The following is a 22741-nucleotide window of genomic DNA, read 5'->3' on the forward strand; positions in this document are numbered from 1 at the left end:
AGCCACCCAGGCGCCCCCCAGCTCCTGCTTTCATCGAGCTCACAAACCAGAGGACACAGCGAGGAAGAATCTTTACAACGCACGGGCGGGAAGTGCTAGAATGGAGGAATTCCCGGGGGCTATGGGTGCCAAGAGAAGAGAGGCCCAACTTAGCCTGGGGCAGTCAGGGAAGGCTCTCCAGAAGAGGTTACAGTGACAGAATAATACCTGTGAGGTAGGCAGGGCAAAGATTGTTATCTCCATTGTGTAATGGAGGCCACTGAAACTGTGACAAGCCCCAGGGAAACCACGCTGTCCTGCAGTCAGAGGAGGTCAGACAGTCCCTGGACTTCTTCTCAAACCTCCACCTCATAGTTGGACATTGCCCAAAAGGCATTCCTAGACCTCTGCTTGAGAATAATTGGACCTATCATCTACTCCCAGGTTAATTACATTATTTACCAAAAGAATTCAATTCAACCCAACAGGCAGAGGATAGGCTCAGACAGAGCCCGTCCCAAGCATGAGGAGGTGAGCAGAGAGGCAAAGTCTTGCTGATTCATCCAGCTGCTTTCTGGTAGGTCCAGGGCCAGAGTGGGGGTTTGGTGCGGACCGCGGTCCTTGGTGGCCTCCTGAAATATATATTATAGGTCACTTATTTTTCTCTGCTGTATTTTTCTTCCATCATAGACATTTCTAAGAGAAATTCCCCCGTTCCTCAGATGGGGAAACCACTTATAAAAGGGCACTCAGTAACTAAACAATCTCGAAAAAGAATGAAATTGGAGAACTCACATTTGCCAGTTTCAACACTTACTACAAAGCAACAGTAATCAAGACAGTATAGTACTGAAATGATGCTGGACGTATAGATTAATGGAATCGAATTCAGAATCCAGAAATAAACCCTCACATTTACAGTCAGTTGACTTTCCAGATGTGTGCCAAAACAATTCAACAGAGAAACCATGATCTTTTCAACAAATGGTGCTGAGATATCCACATGCAGAAGAATGAAGTTGGATCCCTACATCATACCATATACAAAAAAGTAAAAATGGATCCTAGTTTTAGTGTAAGAGCTAAAACTACACAACTTTTAGTAGAAAACATAGACCTAAGTCTTCATGACCTTGGATTTATTTTCTAATAAAAAATAATTTAATGGATTCTCAGAAATGACATCAAAAGCACAAGCAAGAAAAGAAAAAATAGACAAATAAGACTTCAAGAAAATTTAAAACTTTTGTGCTTCAAAGGACAAAAAAGTGAAAATACAATGCACATCATGTGAGAAAATTTTTGCAAATTATATATCTGACAAGGGACTTACGTCTAGAATATATAAAGAACTCTTACCACTCAACAGTAAAAAGACAACTCAATTTATACATGAACAATGGACTCTAGTAGACATTTTCCCAAAGAAGATATACCAATAGCCAATAAGCACAAGGAAAGATGCTCCATCATGGGGCACCTGGCTGGCTCAGTCAATAGAACATGCAACTCTTGATCTCGGAATTGTAAGTTCAAGCTCTATGTTGGGCACAGAGATTACTTACAAATATTTATTTATTTTTAAAGATTTATTTGTTTTATTTGAGGGAGACAGAAAGTGAGTGCCGGTGAGGAGGGGGAGCAGAGAGAGTCTCAAGCAGACTCCGCACTGAGAGCGGAGCCCAATGGGGGGCTTGATCTCATGACCCTGAGATCATGACCTGAGCCAAAAAGAAGAGTTGAATGCCCAACTAACTGCACCACCCAGGTGCCCCCAAAATAAAATCTTTAGAAAAATGAATAAAGAAATAAAGATGCTCCATCTCATCAGCCATCAGGGAGATGTCAATCAAAACCACAATGAGGGGCGCCTGGGTGGCTCAGTTGGTCAAGCAACTGCCTTCGGCTCGGGTCATGATCCTGGAGTCCCGGGATCGAGTCCCACACCGGGCTCCCTGCTGAGCAGGGAGTCGGCTTCTTCCTCTGACCCTCCCCCCTCTCATGCTCTCTCCCTCTCTCTCTCACTCTCTCTCGCAAATAAATAAAATCTTTTAAAAAAAAAAAAACCACAATGAGATATCACTTCATACCCACACCGACTAGGATGGCTAGAATTTAAAAAGGCAGATAATAACAAGTGTTGGTCAGGTTGTGGGAAAGTTGAAACCCTCATACACTGCATCTGGGAATGTAAAATGAGGCAGCTCCCTCGGGAAACAGTCTGGCAATTACCCAAGAGCCTAAACATAGAGTGAGCATATGACCCAGCAATTACTCTCCTCGATACGTATTCAAGAGAAATGAGAACATATATTTACACAAAAATCTGTGCATGAATGTTTATAGCAGTATTATTCATAACAGCCTAAAAGTAGAAACATACAAATGTCAATTAACTGATGAATGGATACATACAGGTAGTATGTTGGCCATAAAAGGGAATGATGGATGTAGGCTACAACATGGATGCATCTTGACGTTTTGCTGAGCGAAGAAGCCAGTCACCAAGGACTACATATCGTATGATTCCATTTATTTGAAATGTCTAGAATAGGCAAACCTAAAAGGCAGAGAGTAAATTAATGGTTGCCTAAGGCTGGAAGTTGGGTGGGAAGACGGAGGTGACGATGGCAAGGTGTGAGGTTCCTACTTAGGGTGATAAAGATGCTCTAATATCGGGTGATGGTCAAACGATTCTGTGAGTATATTAAAAGCCACTGAATTGTGCACTGTTTGAGGGTGAGAGAAAGGACACAAGTAGGGGGTCAGGCGGAGGGAGAAGCAGACTCCCTGCTGAGCAGGAATCCCGACACAGGGCTCGATCCCGGGACCCCAAGATCATGACCCGAGCCCAAGGCAGATGCTTAACCAACTGAGCCACCCAGGCGCCCCTGAATTATACACTTTAAATGGGAGAAATGTATGGTAGGGGAATTAAATCTCAATAAAGCTGTGAATAAAAAGAAAAGGCACCAAGTGCTCCAGAAGGAGAACATCATCTGTATGTACCAGCCACCCCTCATTTCTGTCCTCAGATTCCATGCCCTTCTATTAGGGTTGGGGGCGTCCCTTGTTCAGACGCTCACAGAGTTTGTAAGTTCCAGATGGGGACAGAGAGGTGGCTGGATCCCTTCTGGAGCCTCTGCCCCCTTAAAATTTCAGCTTGTGGAATATTGGGGCCTGAGGATTCTGAGGTGGAGACAGTGAACAATGGGGGGCGTGTTCAAGGGGTCTCAAGGGGGCTCCTCCAGATGGGTCATCCACCCCTGGGGCAGGAAGGCCTGGAGGAAAGGGGAATGCGCAGGGAGTCTCATGGGAGAGAGACAGGAGGAGAGAGGAACTCCCCCGGGAGAGGGAGGGACTTGGTCGCAGCGCTGACTTCCCTGTGCCGAGTGAGAGACTAGATCTTTTGGGAGGCGGGGACTGCGCCTGGGGTGGGCATCCCACAGGAATGGAGATCTTGTTTGCACTGTGGGGGTGCTGGCCTAGCTGTGGGAAGAACTAGAGGGTAGGCAAGGGTGGGAGGAAAGGAGGAGGGAGCGGGGATTTGAGTTCATGGCTGGGGCGGGCACCCCCTCTGTGCCCCCGATAAACAGTGAGAGCCTTCCGAACACCCAGGGTACCCTCAGGGCCTGGTGCTGTGCCTAGCTGGGGCACAGGTCCTGTGAAACAGCTGGTTGCGGAGGTAAACGAATGAGAAAGAGTGGCTTGGAGGCAAGATCATATGGTGAGACAAGCAGTCTCGAAAGCCTCACCATCCTGGGTCTGAATCCAGATCTGCAGGCTAGCTGTGTTGTATTGGACAAGAGACGGGGCTCCTCTGAGCCTCAGGGCTAAACCCACTGACCTCACAGGGGGGTTGGGAGAACGCACCGCTTACAAACATGCCCAGCAAATAGAAGTTCCTCCATGTCTGTTGGCTGGCCTGCCATGATTTAAAGTGAAAACACCATCAAGATCTCCAAGATCCCACGGTCTCATGGAGGGGTAGGATTTACCCCCTAGAAACTCATTCACATTAGTAAAATGGGGGTCTGTGATGCACCCATAGAAATAGCGTTAATGTTGCCTCCGAGGAACTCAGAGGCTGGGGGAGAGCTGAGGTGGCTGGAAGCTCGGAGAAGAGGTGGGAGGCTGAAGAATGGGGGTGGGGGTTGGAGAGGCAGAGAAGTGGGCTGCAGGCACAGAGGCTGGAGGTCCCTGGGATTAGGATTGCAGGAGGCTGCCCAGGTTAAAACAGCATGTTTGTGTAGGGGATGGTGGTACAGCCTAATATGAGGTTGGATGGGAGAGGCAGGAGAGACACCAAGAAAGGCTTTAGAAAGGGTTGTGTCCGGGCAGAGGCAGCTGGCGGGCGGCGGGTGGCGGGGGGGGGGGGGGGGGGGGGGAGTGTTTTGATGAACTACATATGCCATTGGAGACCTTGGGGTTCTCAAGACAGATGTCCCCAACTGCTGTTCCTGAAGCCCAAGAAGAACTTGGAGTGTTCATCTATAACAGCAGCAGCCGTGACATTCTCGGGCACTCTTTAAAATGCCTATCTAAAATGTTATTAAAGGCTCTGAGAAGTCCTGCAGCGCAGAGCCTGTTCCATTTTAACTCTGCTCTTTCCAAACACATTTGGTCTCAGAATGTTTTTTGCGATATACCTCGTAGGACCAATATTAGGACCAAAGAGCACCCGTTTGGAAACGCTGTGGTAGGAGAAAATTATGTGTGTTTTGGGATCCAACAGGCCATGGTTTAATTCCTGCTCTGTGGCCCAGTTGGTGTTGGACCTTGGGCAAGTCACTTTCTTCCCAGAGCCTCCTTTTCCTCAGAGTCATTGTGAGAATCAGGAAGAATTTGTGCGTAAATTGCATGTGGCTAACTCTTTGGTTCTGGTGCATGCCCCTCAGTGCCAGGCCTGGCCCTGACTCTTCCCTTGAGTCAGGCTCTCTATATTACAGGTTCCACGTGGGCTGCTGAAGAGGTGCTTATATAATGGGTTTGGTGGAACTTTGATTGGATTTCTCCTGTGGGACCACAGCAACTGATGCCCCTCCCTTGGTGCCCCCATTGGCTGTGGCACAACGGACAACAGAATGTACATGGAGGGAAGGATCAAGGCTCCTGGGGCCCAGCCAAGTCCTGGCATAAGCACCACCAGCAAGAGGCCAGGTGCTGAACCCACCATGTCAGGAGTCAGCCAGGTAGGGCCCTGCACCTCATGTTCTGACCCTGCTATTTCCAGCAGGCATATTTCGCCTCCCCTGCCCAGGTTTCCTCCCCAACTACTTTAATTAAAACTCAGTTACAAGTGACATAAAACCCAATTCAAACTGGATTAAGCAGGAATGAGAATATGTCAGCTTGGGTAACGGACAGATCTGCCGGTAGACTTCAGGTATGGCTGGATCAAGGTGCTAAATGAGTGTCTCTTGGCTCTGCCTTCCAATGTGCCATTCCTTGGCCCACTCTCCCTGAAAGACGGCAAGGATTTCCCTGGCCACTCCAGACTTAAATCTTCTCATCTTGCATCCTCTGGAATAGCATCCCAACAGGAAGAAAGCCTCTTTGCAATAGTTGAAGAAAGTCTCTGGTACCACTGTCTTTGGCCCACTGTCACACGCTCATCCCTGAATTAGTCACCATGGAAGAGCAGAGTGGCCCGGATCTCTTGGTATAAGGAAGCCAGAGGTGGTACTCAGTTGGCTCCACTGAACCCCGTGGGCCCCATGACCACCACCACACACACACACACACCCACCCACCCCCACACACACACACACACAAAATGCTGGCTTCTTTTACCAGGATAGATGCTGGATGAGTAAAATAAGAATTCCTACTTTCTCTACTATGTGCCTTCTGTGGCGTCCAGCCCCCTTTATAACCCTTACTCCCCTGGCAGCTGTTCCAGACTTCCATCCATGACCTCCCCAGCCCCCCAGCCTGCACCCTAAGCTCTTATCACACCTCCCAGCCTCTTTCCATCCATCCTAAGTGCCAAGTGGCATGAACTGAAGAGCACAGAGAAGGCCTTCCTTCCCATCTAGTTTCCCCAGAGCCAAAAATGTCACCATGAAAAAAAGGTCAACATTCCCATGGATAAAGTATTGCCTTGTAACTTCTGTTACAAGTCATGGCTTCCCCTGGGGGGCAGGGAGAGCACCTGAAGGTGTGGGGGGGGGCTTGGAAGGAGGTTGGGGAAGACATTCAGGACTTCTTTCACCTCTACCCCCAGTTTATTTTTTCAACGAGCAAAGTCATGGGTCTCAGGCCTATCACATAACCATCTGTATGACCTTGGGCAGGCCACGGCACCCCTTTGAACCCCACTGTCTTGTGTGTGTCATGGGTTCAATCCCTGGAGGCATGGGCACAGGTCCTGCCCCCTGGGGTAGGTGACCTTAGTGTTGGCTTCCAGCACAGTCTCGCAGTAGAACAGTTATCATCGATTGATCGAGCCCGGCCATCTGGAGTCGGCTGACTCAGGTGAGGCTCGGAGCTAGCTCTAAGTCACTGGCTCAACTAGGGACTGATAGACCAAGATGGGCATCAAAACCCAGTTCCAGAGCCTGAGCTCTGAAGCAGTGGAAATTGTGGGCACCTCTCTTGGATCTTCTCAGGGTCTTGATGTCCCCCAGGGGGCCCTGTGGGGCTGACTTCAGGGAATCCCCTTGGCTCAGGTGCTGCTCTGGACTTCAGCTTTGTGCTAGAGCCATTAGTACTGAGTGACAGCCTCTGGGCCGGGCCAGGTCTTACGCCCAGCCACACACTCTGCCCCCCCCCCCCCCCCCCCCCCCCCCCCCCCCCCTCCTCCTCAGCTCTCTCCGTCAGAGGCCAGGACAATGCCCAGGGAGAGGGAGGAGCCCTCCAGAATGGGTACTTGTGGCCATCCCTTGGGCCAGCGCCATGGACATCTCTGTTCCAGGTTGAGTATCCTGATGCTACAGGGATGGACAGTGGGAAGCCGCCCTCATCAACTCCAGGAGGGCCAGAAAAGGGACCTAGACACAGGGAATCCTCAGAGGAGGGTCCTCTGGAGCTCAGGACCCAGGAGCAGACGCATCCGGCAGGACCAAGGTGAGCTGGGGACTTCTTAGAGAAGGTCCAGGAGAGAACTCCATGAGACACCTGGGAGACAAGGATGAGGCAGGGCTCCCAGCCTAAGGCAGAGGTGCCCTTGCTTCTCGCTCAGGCAGCACAAATCACGCCACATAATTACTCGTGGAACCTCTCATCTGCACTGCCCTACTAGACCACAAGCTTCTTTGACGTGTCCTGCTCAGCCTCAAATCCCTCATGCCTGGGACTGGGCCTGGCACATAGTAGATGCTCAGTAAATATGTATTCACTGAATCAATGGAAGAATGAACAAAAGAGAGGCAGAAACACACATTTACATGGCATTATGGTGACTGTTTTCTAAATGTTGTATATTTTTAAACTTGTCTACAGTGAGAGTGTAATCTTTTTTATTGATTGATTTTTATTGAGCAATAGTAAAGGTTATTGAGCAATAGTACAAAGCTTCCGAAGAGAGAGAGGGCCCAAGAGGGTTGCTCTAATCTTTTTTTTTTTTTTTTAAGTAATCTCTATGTCCAGCCTGGGGCTCAAACTCATAACCCCGAGATCAAGAGTCACATGCTCCACTGACTGAGCCACCCCGGTGCCCCTAAATAATTAAGCAAAGTTTTATGCAAGTTTTTTTCTCTGTCCATGATAGAGGAGTGGTAAAGTCAAGTATGTTTATACATAAAATATATATGTAAAATATGGAATTTTAGGGGTCCCTGGCCGGCTCAGTCGCTGGAGCGTGCAACTCTTGTTCTCAGGGTTCGAGCCCCACATTCGGTGTAGAGATAACTTAAAAAAATAATAAAGAAAATAAAATATGGAATTTTATACTTTCACTTAAAAAGGATGTTTATTTAAATGTTTTGGCAGGGAAAAATTTAGGTTATAATGATCATCGAAAAAGGATTGCAAAACGACCTATGAAATATGATTGGTCTATGTAAAACCGGGCAATTGTTTAAAGATAGTAATGAAATAAATCCCCACGACAAATACATATGCACACCCATAGGAAGAAGCCTGGGGGAAGTATTCCAGAACATGAAAGTCAGATCCGACTGACACAGATTCAAATCCTGAGCTGTCACCTGCAGCTTTACGACCCTAGGCTCAAGTCTTCAGTCTCAACTTCCGCACAGCCCAGTTCTCTCTGATTTTTTTTTTAAGATTTATTTATTTGAGAGTGAGAGAGAGCGGGGGGAGGGGCAGAGGGAGAGAATCTCAAGCCGACTCCTTGCTGAACACGGAGTCTGACATGGGGGGCTCGATCCCATGACCCTGAGATCACGACCTGAGCCAAAACCAAGAATCGGACACTTAACCGACTAAGCCACCCAGGCACCCTCATCTGCATGATTTTTAAGATGTTGTAGCTATAGCCTTAAAAAACAATCCCAAGCCGACTCTGTGCTGAGAATGGGGCCTGATCTCAGGACTCTGAGATCATGACCTGAGCGGAAATCAAGAGTCCGATGCTTGACTGAGCCACCCAGGTGCTCCAAGATTGATTTTTTATTTTTTTAAAAGATTTTATTTATTTATGTGAGAGAGAGAGAGAGAGCATGAGAGGGGAGAGGGTCAGAGGGAGAAGCAGACTCCCTGCTGAGCAGGGAACCCGATGTGAAACTCGATCCTGGGACCCCAGCATCATGACCTGAGCTGAAGACAGTCGCTTAACCAACTGAGCCACCCAGGCGCCCTCCAGGATTTATTTTTAAGTCATCTCTACACCCAACATGGGGCTCGAACTCACAACCCTGAGATCGAGAGTCACATGCTCTACCAACCAAGCCAGCCAGGTGCTCCTGATTTTTCTTTTTTTTCTAAACAACGACAACAACAATAGTAATAATAATAATAAAATCCTAACTCCCCTAAACATTGACATCAAAATGTTTGGGATTTGGGGAATTCACGTCAGTCCTTCATTCATCCTCTCCAGCATTAAGTATGCACCTATGGTGTGCCTAGTTCTGCACAGATGCTATGAGAACCACATAGGAGCCTAAGAATATAAAACTGTGGCCCAATCCAGGAGCTGAGGTTTCGCTTTGTTGTTCTCCCCAGGAAGAAGCAGTCAACTCTGGCCCCCCAGGAAGGGCCCAGGGAGCTGCAAGCAGGCCGGAGTCAAGCCAAGCCAGGAAGTGAGCTGGGGGTGCTGCCTTCCAGGGTCCCTGCAGCACATGAAGGGAAAGAGACCGAGCACCAGCAGGGGAGACAGCAGAACCCAGGGATGGTGAAGGGTCAGGCCCTCCAGAGCCACCAGGTAAAGTCCGTGGAGATGTGGCAGGAGGGTACAGAATGACTGCCCCACACGGGAAATGAAGGAGCTCCCCCCCATGCCCCCCATTTCGGTACAGTTGTGTCTACTTCTCTCCGTGTCCTGGAGATGTCAAGTGTCCAGTCTCTGTGGGCTACTGGGATATTCTGGATGTTCTTTCTTTTTTTTTTTTTTTTAATTCATTTGAGACACAGAGATACAAAGAGAGAGAGAGAGAGAGCATGAGCAGGGGGAGAGGCAGAGGGAGAGGGAGAAGCAGGCTCCCTGCTGAGCCAGGAGCCCGATGCGGGGCTCGATCCCAGGACCCCGGGATCATGCCCTGAGCCGAAGGCAGATGCTTAACCATCTGAGCCACCCAGGCGCCCCTCTGGATGTTCTTGATTGCAAGACTTTGCAACCTGTTACCGGAGTGGCCCACGGATGCTGGAGGCGGGGAGGAGTTGAGGGGTTCTCTGTACAATAAAAATGGGGACGTGCTGGATTTCACAAAGCTCAACAGTTTTCTTTATGCTAGGATATCCTCGAAGCTGTTTCTTAGTTGCTGAGATTTGCAGGACCTTGCAAGAGGTGGTTAGAGCTTGGTGCCTTTTTAAAGCTATCTGACTACAAAATACCTTTTATTTTCATTTTAGGATTAAATTTTTTAAAGCTTCAGGGGGGTAGGGGGGACCTGGGTGGCTCAGTCAGTTAAGCATCTGGCTCTTGGTTTCAGCTCAGGTCATGATCTCAGGGTCCTGGGATCAAGCCCTGCATTGGGCTCCACACTCAGCGCAGAGTCTCCTTGTCCCTCTCCCTCCCGCTCTGCTCCTCTCCCTGCTTGTGCACTCTCTCTCTCAAATAAATAGAATCTTAAAAAAAGAAAAGCTTCAGTGAGGCATAATGGACACACACTTGCACATACTTCAAGTGCATAGTTTGATGTCTTGGACACATACATCCACACCCATGAAACCATCACCACCATCAAGAGAATAAACATATTCGTCACCCCCCTAGAAGTTTCCTCATGTCGCTTGTCATGCCTCCTCCCACCTGACCCCATCCCCAGGCTACCTCTGATCTGCATTTCTTGCTACAGATTTGTTCGTATCTCCTGGAATTTTACACAAACAGATGGGTACAAGGTACATTCTTTTTGCCCAGCTGCTTTCCCTCAGCACGGTTATTTTGAGATTCACCCATGCTGTTAGGTCTCAAGACATCGTACGTTTTGTTGCGGCCTGATATTCCACTGCATGCATACACCGCCATGTCTTCATCCCTTCCCCTGCCGATGGCCATTTGGTTCTCACTTTTCGACTATGACAAATAAAACTTCTCCAAAAGTTCCGTGTCTGCAGGAACAAAAGCTTTCATTTCTCTTGAGCAAATAAATACCTAGGAGTAGAAGGGATCATGTGGTAGGCATATGTTGAACTTACTAAGAAACTGCCAAAATCTTCTCCAAAGCGGTTGTGCCATTTTCCATCCCCACCAGAGGGATGAGAATTCCAGTGGCTCCACATCCTCCCCAAAACTTGGTAGGGCCGGTCTTTAATTTTAAGCATTTTTTTTAAATTTTATTTTATTATGTTATGTTAGTCACCATACAGTACATCATTAGTTTTTGCCGTAGTGTTCCATGATTCATTGTTTGCGTATAACACCCGGTGCTCCATTCAGTACGTGCCCTCTTTAATACCCATCACCAGGCTAACCCATTCCCCCACCCCCAAATTTTAAGCATTCTAATAGGTGTCTAGAGGACTCTCATTGTGGCCTTATTTTGCATTTTCCCGATGACTAATGATGTTGAGCACTTTTAAAAAGATTTTATTTATTTATTTGGGGTGGGGGAAACGAGCCAGGGGAGGGGCAGAGGGAGAGGGAGAAGCAGACTCCCCACTGAGTTCAGGGAGCCCGACCCTGGGCTAGATCCCAGGACCCTGAGATCATGACCCGAGCCGAAGTCAGAAGCCTAACTGACTGAGCCACCAGGTGTCCCAATGTTGAACATTTTTTATTATTTTTTAAAAGATTTTATTTATTTATTTGACAGAGAGAGACAGCGAGAGAGGGAACACAAGCAGGGGGAGTGGGAGAGGGAAAAGCAGGCTCCCCGCTGAGCAGGGAGCCCGATGCGGGGCTCGATCCCAGGACCCTGGAATCATGACCTGAGCCAAAGGCAGACGCTTAACGACTGAGCCACCCAGGAGCCCCTGTTGAACATTTTTTAATGTGCTTATGGGCCATGTGTATATCTTCTTTGGAGAAATTGCTGTTCAAATACTTTGCCCATTGTTTTAACTGGATTGGTCATTTTATGGTTGAGTTGTAGGAGTTCTTTGTTCTGGATACTAGTCTCATGAGATATATGATTTGCACATTTTTTCTTCCATTTTATGGATCATCTTTTCACGTTCTGCCTTTTTAAAAAAACGAAGTTCTTTGTTTTCTTATTATTGAGTTTAGAGGGTTCTTACATATTCTGAATACAAGTCCTTTATCAGACATGTGATTGATGAATGTTCTCCCCGACCCTGTGCCTTGTCTTTTCTATTCTCTTAACAGTGACTTTCAAAGAACAGAAGTTCTGAATTTTGATAAGGCCGAATTTATTAATCTTTTCTTTAGGGCTTGAGTTTTTGGTGTTGTTTCATGCACATCTTTGCTTAACCCAAGGTCACATCGGACATTCGCCTATGTTTTCTTCAAGACGTTTTATAATTTTAGGTTTAACATTTAAATTTATGATCCATCTTGAGTTAATTTTTGTGCATGGCATGTTGGATCGTGGTTCAGGTTTTGGCATATGGTCATCCAACCATTCCAGCACCATTTGCTGAAGACTCCCCTCTCCCTACTGAATTTGCACCTTTGTTGCAAATCAGTTGAGCATGCATGTGTAAGTTGATTTCTGGACTCTTTTGTTCCACTCATATGTTTATCTTTATTCCAATACCACGCTGTCCTGATCATAAGTCACTTACTTTACAATAAGTCTTGAAACCAGTTAACGTAACACCCCTTTTTTAGGGAGCATCAAGATGGATCCTTGTACTTCGAACATTCCTTGGAAAATCCCACTTAAAGGGAAACACCTCAGTTCTTCCAAGCTCCCCTTCTTTTTTTTTAAGAAAAATTATTTATTAATTTTTTCTTTAAATTTTTTATTGTTATGTTAATCACCATACATTACATCATTAGTTTTTGATGTAGTGTTCCATGATTCATTGTTTGTGCATAACACCCAGTGCTCCACGCAGAACGTGCCCTCTTTAATACCCATCACCAGGCTAACCCATCCCCCCACCCCCCTCCCCTCTAGAACCCTCAGCCAAGCTCCCCTTCTATGTCCGCAGAGAAGCATGGACCATGACTTTGGGTAGGCCGTGATTCCTGTGGGCCTCAGTGTCCTCATCCCTGAAAAATGAGTCTGTGCTACCTTCTAGAGGTGCTGAGAGCACTCAGTAAGAGGATGCTTGCAGTGCCTAGATCACAGTAAGCCTGGGATGACAGGCGAGTGTTGAGGTTCACCTGGGAGCCAGGCTCAGGCTCCTCATTTTGGTGTCCTGTCCTCGGCAGGGCCAGGAGTGTCAGCCCACCCCAGGTCACCAGGCCGCTCATGGGGCAGACACGGTGCAACCAGTGGAGATTTCTTGCACCTTGGACAGCGGTGGGCAGCCACAGGGAGACAAGCTCCCCAAGGAGGTGGACACCCCACATATCAGGCCACAGGAGGACTGTTCCCAGGAGGCAGGGCCCCTAATGCCCTTGGCAACTCCGGAGGAAAATACAGCCAACTCTTTCCCGCCATCCACGCCAGGACCTGACCCACCCAAAGGAAGGTAAGCCATCTTCTGATGCCATCCCCTACCCGGCTCCCTGACCCAAAAGGATCACGCTTCTGTTAAGTTACAGGTGAGGTGGATTCTAGTCCTGACTGCTCCTGACCTGATATAGGACTTCGGGCAAGGCATGCCCCTCTGGGCCTCAGTTTCCCCATCTGTAGGATAGCTCTAACACCCAGAATTCTTTGTTCTGCAAACCTGTACTTTTAGGGCCTCGTCCCGACGTGGGGATGTGAGGGAATGAGGGGCCCCTCTGAGATCAGAAGTTTGGAGAGATGAGGCTGGGGTAGTGCACCTGAGTGTCCCGGGGGCTGGGGGAAGGTCGGTGCAGAGGACGAGCCTTGAGCTGAGCCCCTCTGCCACCCCGGGGTCTCTCCCTTGTTTAGGGTCAAGGCTCTGGAGACCCAGCCAGCACCAGGGCCTGTTCCTCCACCGGTAAGTAGAGCCAGAGTGGGGGTGGGGAGGGCGCGGGTGGGGAATCAGGAGGAGGAAGGAGGCAGAGGAGGGGCTGGGATGGTATTTGGAGTCCAACTGGGGAAGGTGTGAGTGTGAGTGTGACTGTGTGTTTGTGAGTGCGCACATGGATGTGCATACACGTGCGTGTGTTTGTGTGTGTGCATGCACAAGTGTGTGTGCATCTTGGGTGGCGGGCAAAGGATGCCCTTGGACTCTGGAGCTTGGAAAACGGAGCAGAACCCTGGGCTGGTAGCTGGTAGCTGGAGGGGTTTGTCAGGGGAGATTTTTTTTTTTTTAGAAGGAAGATAATATAGCATGTTTATGCTGATGGACAAAATAGAGCTGGTGCTTTAGGGACAAGAGCTGCATCTCACGTGGGAAAAAGGGCTGGGGAGGGGTCTGCGCGGCACGGCTTTGTGGCTGGAGGTAGGCTGGGGACGGCCCATCCCCGTAATAGGAGGTGCAGGAGATGGCTAGATTTGTTGGATGAATGAGTGGGCATTTATTAAGTGCCTACCACGTGTCATCACTGGATACTCATGGATAAAAAAGGCAAACAAGGTGTTGCCCGTATGAGGCTTACCTTCTGGTCAGGTCGGCAAACAACAGGTATTGACAAGGCCACTGAGGCTGTGCTGATCCCAGGGAAGGAAATAAATGAGGGGTGGGGTGGGGAGCGACTCACTTAAGACCCAGGTTCATAGCGCTGGGAGGCGGCAGAGCCCAGGTCAAGTGCAGGGAGGAGACTCGTGGGGCGCATGGGAGATTCGGAGGACATCCTCCAGGGGCCCAAAGAGGTAGAACAGTGTGAGGATGGAGAGTGAGTGGCAGGAGAAGCTTTGTGGGGCAGTCTGGCTGGATCTTCTCCCCGGTCCTGTCCCCAGGAGGTGAGGGGCATTGGACAGAGGAGGGATCCGGACCCTGTGCTGAAGCAGCCTCAGAAGCCCACGGTAGCCACGGGGGCCCAGAACCTTGGGAACCTTCGGCAGGGCTTCATGAAGTGCTTGCTGGAGGTGGAGGAGGAGGAGGCCACGCATCGGAGGGCTGCCAAGGCCCGGGCCCTGCCAAACCGGAAGTCCCCCAGGACGCTGACCCCTGTGCCCACCTCAGCCCCAAGCCTGCCTCAGACCCCCGCCTCGGCCCCTGCGATGGCCCCATCCTGGGCCCTGTTGCCAGCCCCCGGGCCAGTGCCCGCGCCCACCCCCGTGGGATCCCCAGCCCCGGCCTCGGGGCTGGTCACAGCCCTGCCGGCCCCCACCCTGGACGTGGGCTGGAGAAGGGCTGAACTCTTGCACCCGAGCGGAGAGAGGAGCCTGAGCAGCACCAGGACACGGTAGGAGCCACCCCGGAATGGGCGCCCGAGGTCAGAGCCTGTGTCCCGGTGTCCCCGGCGTCTCTTGTCCAGGCTCTCGTCCCCGGCACTGCACCTGTTCCCTCTGCACTTCTCCTCACTTCTGCCCCCCTCCCTCCCCCATGTCTAGGTCCTTTTCCCCATTTCTGCGAGCTTTTCTCTTTCTAATCTCCAACGGGCATGTCCCTTCCCCTCAGGTCCCCTCACCTCTGCATTGTCCCACCCAGGGTCACTCTGAGACTCACAACCTCCCAAAGCCCCCCTCCCTAGGGTCCTTCCCCTGCCCTCCTCTGCCCCACCTTCGCCCTTGCCCTCCCCTGGCTTTGGGGGTGGCCCCGGGCAAGGGTGGCTGGATGTGTGCCCCGTGTCTGGGGTCTGTCCTCTGCAGGCAGGAGCTAGAGGAGCGCCGCCTCCTCAAGCTGGACCAGAACTGGGATGCGAGGTTCGAGGAGCACCTCACCCTGAAGCAAGAGGAAGGTGAGGGCAGGCCTGTCGGGGAAGCCCCGCCCATGGCAGAAGTCTCACTCAGTCCTGGGGTGGGGAGGGGCCGGGCCGCACCGCTGACCTGATGCCCACTGCAGCCCCATGTCATGGGCCCAGGGGAGACCTCCTGGCTAGGGAGACAAGGCAGGGTGGCAGCTGTCTGGGAGACCCAGAGCCCCTGCTGGGCCCTCTCCCTTGGGGTCCAATCCTCTTCCAGTTCCGCAGCCGCCTCTCTGAGTAAATGGAGCAAGTCCGGCAAAGTTCTTTAGGTTTTGGAGGCATTTCTGCCTCCCTCAACCCAAGCCCCACTCTCCTGGGCCTCCGGAGGCCGACTGGATGGGAGGCAGGGCTCCAGGGCCCGCCCTGTCCGCCCTAGACCATCTCTCACCATTTACCAAGACCAGTTGCCCTGGACAAGTCCCATTTCCCGCCGCATCCCACCCCCTCCAAAAAGTTTTAAAGTTCGGAGCCCCCACCTGGGGGAGGCACTGTGTCTTTGTCTCCATCATTCTTGGGTCTGGGCCCCATGACTCCACTTGCACGGAGAAGGTGGGGGAGGAGGGAGCACTGATTCCATGTGCTCCACAGGTTGCCTGCAGCCCCGCCACACCCTGCCCCCACCCCAGAAGAGCAGGCGTCTGTCCTCCCTCCACTCTTCACTCCTCCCCCAAGGTCTGTGACTCTCTCCACTGGCCCCTTCTTCTGACTTCCCTGAATGCGCTCTCTGGCTCCCCGGGACGGCTTCCCAGGAGCTCACTCCTTCTAGCATTACAACTCTCTAGCCATTTTCAGAGAGGCTCTTCTTCTGCCCCATGTCCTTGAGCAGAGTTCATGGACAAGGTGCTGCTGTGGCTTAGAGACTCAGGGTTCCCACCATGCCCCTCAGCCCTGTCTGGCTGCCCTGTTCGGATGGTCCAAACCATGGTGCATTTTGCTCACATCTGCTTTTTTTTTTTTTTTTAAGATTTTTAAAAATTATTTTTTATTAGAGAGAGAGAGAGTACAAGCAGGGTACCACTCTGTCCATCTCACAGATCAGAGGCTCAGAGAAGTACGGGGGCTTGCCCCGTGGCAGTTGCATGGTTTGCTTGGGCTGCTGTTGACAGAGTATCACAAACTGGGTGGCTGAGCATTTCTTTGCTCAGAGTTCAGGAGGTCACAGTTCTCAGATCAAGGTGTCGGCAGATTTGGTTTCTTCTGAGGCCTCTCCCCTCGCCTTGCAGGTGGCCGCCTGTGTCCTCACGTGGTCTCACGTGGCCTTTCCTCTGTGCACACACATCCCTGCTGTCTCTCGTGTTTCTGCATTTCCTTTTCTTGTAAGGATACCAGTCAGATTGGATTAGGACCCATGCTACTGTCTCATCGTAACTTAACCGCCTCTTTAAAGGCCCTGTCACTAAATATAGTCACATGCTAAGGGCCTAGGGGTTAGTCTTCAACATAAGAATTTCGGTGGGATGCAGCTCAGCTCACAGCAGCAACCCAGCTTATTATTAAATGGCAGAGCCAGCCCCCTCCCTCAGTCCGCTGATTCTGCCGGCATTTTGCTGCGGGCTGAGAAGCCAGGCACAGCTTTGGCATCAAGCTATCCTAGAAGGCACGTCCATGCAGATAAGCGACCACAGAGCACCAAAGTCAAAGGCACAGACTTAAGGGTCAGAAAGACCTGTCTGGTCACCTAACCTTTAAGCCTCAGTTTCCCTATCGTGACAAAAGGAACAAGCATCCCACTCTTACGAGGCTGTTGTAAGACTTTAATGAGAATGTGGCTGTAAAGAGCCTAGCACAGTGCCTGGCACATAATAGGGGTGCCCTAAAGTGGGTGTGCTCCTGGTACAAAGTGAAGGTCACTAAGGAGCTTAGCTTTTGGCACACCAGCTGAACCCTTGGCCTGACCTTGGAATGGAGAGTGGGTTGAGTTAGTGGGACTGAGCTGTTTTAGTTGCCTGTGCCCCTCCATCTAGCCATGGTGGTAAACGGTGCTGGGCAGGAGGGTGGTTGGAAGCGGGGGGACGGTTTGGATGGTGGGAACAAGGCATGTCCCCGCCTCACGTGACCCCACCCCACCCCTGCTGCCCCACTGCAGCCTTCCGCAGTTACTTTGAGATCTTCAATGGCCATGGCGAGGTGAACGCCCAGAGCCTGGGGAACATCCTGCTGCTCGTGGGCATCTCCCTCTCGCCGGCGCAGGTTGAGGACGCCCTAATGAGTGCTGACATAGATGGTGAGTGGGGGGAGGCGTCATTCTGAGTCCCAGGCAGGGCCAGCAATGGGAGACCTTTCTAGTCCCCCAGGGCTCCCCGCTTCAAGGGGCCTGCATGTGGTTTAATGCTCTGCTATTGCAGTCTGGAAACATTTCACAAATTTTTGAGTGAGGGGCCCCATCCTGCATTTTCATTTTCCACTGGAGCCCACAAACTATGTGGTTCATCCTGGCCCCCAACATTAATGCTCTCTGAGCACCTACAGAGTGCCAGGTTCTGGGGACCCAGAGATGACCATGACCTACCTCCTGACCCCGTGATGTAGTCGGTGATGTCTGAGATCCCTCCCTTTTAGGCCTGTGTGTGTGCTTCACAGGACATTCTCCCATGACTCGGTCACTCATTTGACCAGGTGTGTGACCTTGGACAAGTCACTGAAGTCACCAAGCCTCGGTTTCTGTACAACGGGGCTGATAGCAATATCCATCTCACCAGGCTGCTGAAAAGCAAATGAGATAATCCAGACAGAGTGTTGAGCACAATGCCTGGTGCACAGAATGTGTCCAGGAGATATTGAGCTGCTAGTATTATTCATCCAGTAAATATTTATTAAATGCCCACTGTGTGCCCATTCCTGACCCAGGCACTGAGAATAAAGAGATGTGTAAGATCCATGAGCCCTGCTCCTGAGGTGCTCACATAGATAGTGACACAGAAGTAAGAGTCACCAAAGGAAGCAGCACTTAAGGTGGCTTGGAGGAAGGGGTCAGGAAGGAAGGCTTCCTGGAGGAGGTGATGCCTGAGCCAAATTGTGAAAGATTAAATAGCGGTTAGGCAGGGAGAGAAAGAAAGAAGGGCATTCCTCGGGATAGAAATAAACTAGACAAAGGGAGGAGGATGCAGGGTGAGGGGAATCCCACGTGGTTTGGTTGGCTCGATGCCGGGCGTGGGGAGCAGTGGAGCTGTAAGGGGCCTGGGCTCCTGGACACTACCTGTCTGACCGTACTTCCTCCATCACCGCACAGGGGCGAATCCACACACACAAGCCAGGAATTGACCCCAGCTCTGACTCTTGGCAAAAGCTTGCTTTTCTCTGTGTCTTAGGCCCCCATCTGTGATGTGGGGATAAGAATATTAGGCACCTCCAGAGGGTGGTTTTCAGGATTAGAGACTATTCATTCATTCATTCATTCATTCATCTAGTAGCTCAGAAAACATCGGCTAAGACTTACCTGACTTTTTTTGTTGTTGTTGTTAAGTAATCTCTACCCCCTATGTGGGGCTCAAATTCACAACCCTGAGATCAAGAGTCGCATGTTCCTCTGAGCCAGCCAGGCGCCCCCGAGACCTACCTGTCTTAAGCCCTGAGGACACAGTACAGAACAAAACAGACCCAGTCCCTGTCTCCTGGCACCTCCATTAAATTCCAGATCTTCCGAGTGTGTGGCTGAAGTACAGAGTTTTATGAGAGTGTTTAGGGGGGCAGCTGACCCGGTCAGGTCTGACTTCTCTTGGGGAAGGGATGATCAAGCAGAAGCATGCCTAGAATGTTTACTAAAGAGTTAGAGGGCGGTAGAGAGGATTCTAGGAAGAAGCAGCAGCATGTGCAAAAGCCCGGGGCAGGGAAGGTGCCCCCCGTGGAAGAACAGGTTCATGCGGGGGGCACTTAACACCAGGTGAGGCTGGAGACAGATAACAGGCAGGTCCTGCAGGGCCTTGAAGGCCGCGGTAGGAATCTTGTGGGTACATAATTCTCATGCAGTGACTAGCACATGGTAATAATAATAGTGGCTGACATTTACTGAGCTTGTATAATACATACGGCTCTATTCTAAGCACTTTGCTTCATTCAATCTCCCATGAAATAGGTATCATGGTTATCCTCACCCTCTAGATGAGAAAACTAAGGCTTAGCGGGGTTGGGGGCTTTGCCAAGGTCACACGGATAGTAAATGGTGGACCAGGGATGTGAACTCAGACTGCTGCCCCGAGTTCTAGGAGCTCCCAACCCAGGAGATTTTAACTTCCACCTTCTACTTTGTTGTGTGCACCACACTTGCTGCACTGAATACATGTTACATATGTGTTGAATATGTGTCTTCTATGTGTTTTATAATCAAACCCATTGAGTAAATGCTAATAACCATGCGGGGCTGCAATGCCTGGGCCCACTCTGGCAGGCCCCTGTTCACTGTTATACCCTTGGCCTCCACAGGAGATGGTCATGTAGGCTTCAAGGACTTCTTGGCTGTGATGACAGACACCAGGCGCTTCTTCTGCTCCATGGGTGAGTAGGGATGAGCCCAGAGGAGTCAGAGCTCGGGGAGAGGTCTGGTGGCTGGTGGACAGTGGGCATCCAGAACTACCAAATGGTAACGGCAGACATCATCCCATGTCCCCAGAGCAGAACGCCCTGACGGACATGGCTCCCCCAAACCCCCACACTCTGCTCTTTGAGATCCTGTCCCTGCTGGTGGAGATGCTGGCCTTACCGGAGGCAGCCTTAGAGGAGATCACCAAGTGAGTGCAGCTGGTGTTTGTGGGTAGAGGGTTGCAGACACAGAAATGGCACCTAGTATTTTGGCAGCTGAGGAATTTTGATAGTTAGGACTCTCAGTTGCAAGTGAAAGGCACCCAAATAAAACTGGCTTAAGCAAAAGGGGAATATATTGGCTCACATAACAGATCATGGCCTCAGGAATGGCTGGATCCAGGAGACCAGATACCACTAAGGCTTTAGCTCTCCTACTTATCTCTGTACCCTGGTTTCAAGCCCAGCAAGGCTTGGGGCACCTGGGTGGTTCAGTTGGTTAAGTGTCTGCCTTTGGCTCAGGTCATGATCTTAGGGTCCTGGTGTGGACCCTAAGATTCCCATGTTTTTCCATTTCCCCAGTTTAAAAATAGGTCATTTCCAATAACTTCAAAGCCCTGTGTGCCCTACCCCAATCACAAAACACTCTCTCCCCAAATAAGAACCATTATTCCCTTGCTTTCTGTTTTAAATTTCCACCACTTGTTTTTTCCCCTTGTTTACTGAAAATTTCAAATATACAGCGAAGTTGAGAGAATTTCACAGTGAACGTTTTATATCTTCACCACCTAGATTCTACCATTGCCAATCTGCCATGCTTGTTTTAATCTTGTGTCTACCCATCCCTCTATTCATTGATCCATATTGGTTTTTTATTCATTTCAAAATAAATTATAGTCACTTCCCTCTAAATACTTCAGCATACATACCAATAACTAGAGATCGACATTTATTTAGAGCTTTTTTTCCCCATTATTTGAGGTATAACTTACATTCAGTGAAACACATAAATCATTAGTGTGTGAATCTCAGCCACTGCTGACTCCTGGGCAACCTGAACCCCTCTCAAGTTATATACAACTTGACCATCATTCCCGAAAGTGCCCTCATGATCCTTCCCAGTCGGTTTCTGAACCCACTCCCACAGAGGCAATCACTCTTCTGATGTTTTCCATCCCAGACAGGTTTGGCCTTTTGGCAACTTCACATCAATGGAAACATACAGTATGGAATCCTAGGGTCAGCTTCTTGAACTCAGCACAATGCTTTTGCGACTTGTCCATGTCATTGTGGGCGTCAGGGTTCACCCCTTTCTATTGCTGAGTAGTGTTGCACTTGTGGATCTACCACAGTCGGTTCATCCATTCTTTTGCTGATGGATTTCTCTGTGGTTCCCAGTGTGGGGTTATAATGAGCGAAGCTGCCATTAACATTTTTGTACAAGTCCTTCTGTGGACACATACTTTTATTTCTTTGGGCGAATATGCAGAAGGGAATTGCAGGTAGGTGTATTTTACTTCTGAGAACTCACCAGACCTTTTCCCAAGTGGTTGTACCATTTTATCATCCCACCATTAATAGGAGAGTTCCAGTTGCTCCATATTTTGTGCAAATTTGGTACTGTCAGTCTTTCTTCTGGTAGATACGGAGTGGTGCTTTCTGAACTTCACTCACATTTGTTTGTATTCCTGAATACTTTATTGCTTAGCTTTTCATAAACTTTATATGAGTGGACTCATACTTCAACCAAAGCACCATATTGCAACAGATTGAATGCAGAGCAGATATGAGACAGAAAGCTGTCTTCCTTTATGCCAGACTCTGGCAGAGTGGACTCCTACTGTAGTAAGTCTTTTGTTACTTGTTTTTTCTCCTCAATGTTTTGTTTTTGTGATTCATTCACATTCTTGTGAGTAATTATCAATCATTTATTGTTCTCACTGCTACATACTATTTTTTAAAAGATTTTATTTATTTATTTTGACAGAGAGAGGGAGAGAGCACAAGCAGGGGGGAATGGCAGGCAGAGGAAGAGGGAGAAGCAGGCTCCCCACTGAGCAGGGAGCCCAATGCGGGGCTCGATCCCAGGACCCTGAGATCAGGACTTGAGCCAAAGTCAGACGCCCAACCAACTGAGCCACCCAGGTGCCCCACCCCTTTACACTCCTAAAAATTTTTGAGGACACCAAGGAACCTTTGTCAATATTTTCTATATTTGAACTTAAAACTGAGAAAAAAATTAAATTACTTATTAATTTATAACTATAATAACCCCATTACATGTTAACATAAAAAACCGTTTTAAATGAAAAATAACTGTAGTTTCAAAAAAAAGTTAGTGAGAAGAATGGCATTGTTATACAATATTGCAAATCTCTTCAGAGTCTGGCATAAAGGAAGACAGGTTTCTGTCTCATATCTGCTCTGCATTCAATCTGTTGCAATATGTTGCTTTGGTTGAAGTATATAAAGAACTCTGACCCACACAAATATGTAACTGGAAAAGGAAGTATTTTAATAGTCTTTTCATTTAATACCCACACATCATGTGGATCTTTTTCTTTGAGACGACACCAGACTTGATAAGTGGTAGAGCCTTATGTGGTTGCAATATGTAATCTGAAACCGTATCAATGAACTTTTTGTACTCTTTTGCTTATTTTTTAAAATATTTTTTCTTTCTTTTTCTTTCTCTCTCTCTCTCCCTTTTTCTTTCTTTCTTTCTTTCCTTCTTTCTTTCCTTCCTTCCTTCCTTCCTTCCTTCCTTCCTTCCTTCCTTCCTTC

General features: G+C 49.4%; 1 protein-coding gene across 6 annotated transcripts in view; it reads left to right on the forward strand.

Moving 5' to 3' along the window:
* Positions 1-317: 317 nt before the first annotated feature.
* The window catches only part of SPATA21 (spermatogenesis associated 21), a 32992-nt gene continuing 10568 nt past the window's right edge, over positions 318-22741 (forward strand). For 3 of the 6 annotated variants that reach the window (XR_012381359.1, XM_025855892.2, XM_073903293.1), the window contains exons 1-11: positions 3218-3371; positions 4929-5171; positions 6896-7047; positions 9109-9307; positions 12887-13149; positions 13539-13587; positions 14493-14941; positions 15348-15436; positions 17529-17666; positions 19862-19933; positions 20049-20166. Coding sequence is in view for 5 of the 6 variants with exons in the window: in XM_025855892.2 (XP_025711677.1) it covers positions 5064-5171; positions 6896-7047; positions 9109-9307; positions 12887-13149; positions 13539-13587; positions 14493-14941; positions 15348-15436; positions 17529-17666; positions 19862-19933; positions 20049-20166 (1637 nt within the window). In the remaining variant the exon portion in view is untranslated. Of the gene's footprint in view, positions 557-3217; positions 3372-3597; positions 3665-4912; positions 5172-6895; positions 7048-9108; positions 9308-12886; positions 13150-13538; positions 13588-14492; positions 14942-15347; positions 15437-17528; positions 17667-19861; positions 19934-20048; positions 20167-22741 lie in introns of those variants that run through there. The other 3 variants (XM_073903294.1, XM_073903296.1, XM_073903295.1) reach the window with 3 other exon arrangements.

The sequence above is a fragment of the Callorhinus ursinus genome, unplaced genomic scaffold, assembly GCF_003265705.2.
Source record: "Callorhinus ursinus isolate GAN/ISIS: 27379988/994484 unplaced genomic scaffold, GSC_fseal_2.0 scaffold18, whole genome shotgun sequence".
In the NCBI taxonomy this organism is placed as follows: Eukaryota; Metazoa; Chordata; class Mammalia; order Carnivora; family Otariidae; genus Callorhinus; species Callorhinus ursinus.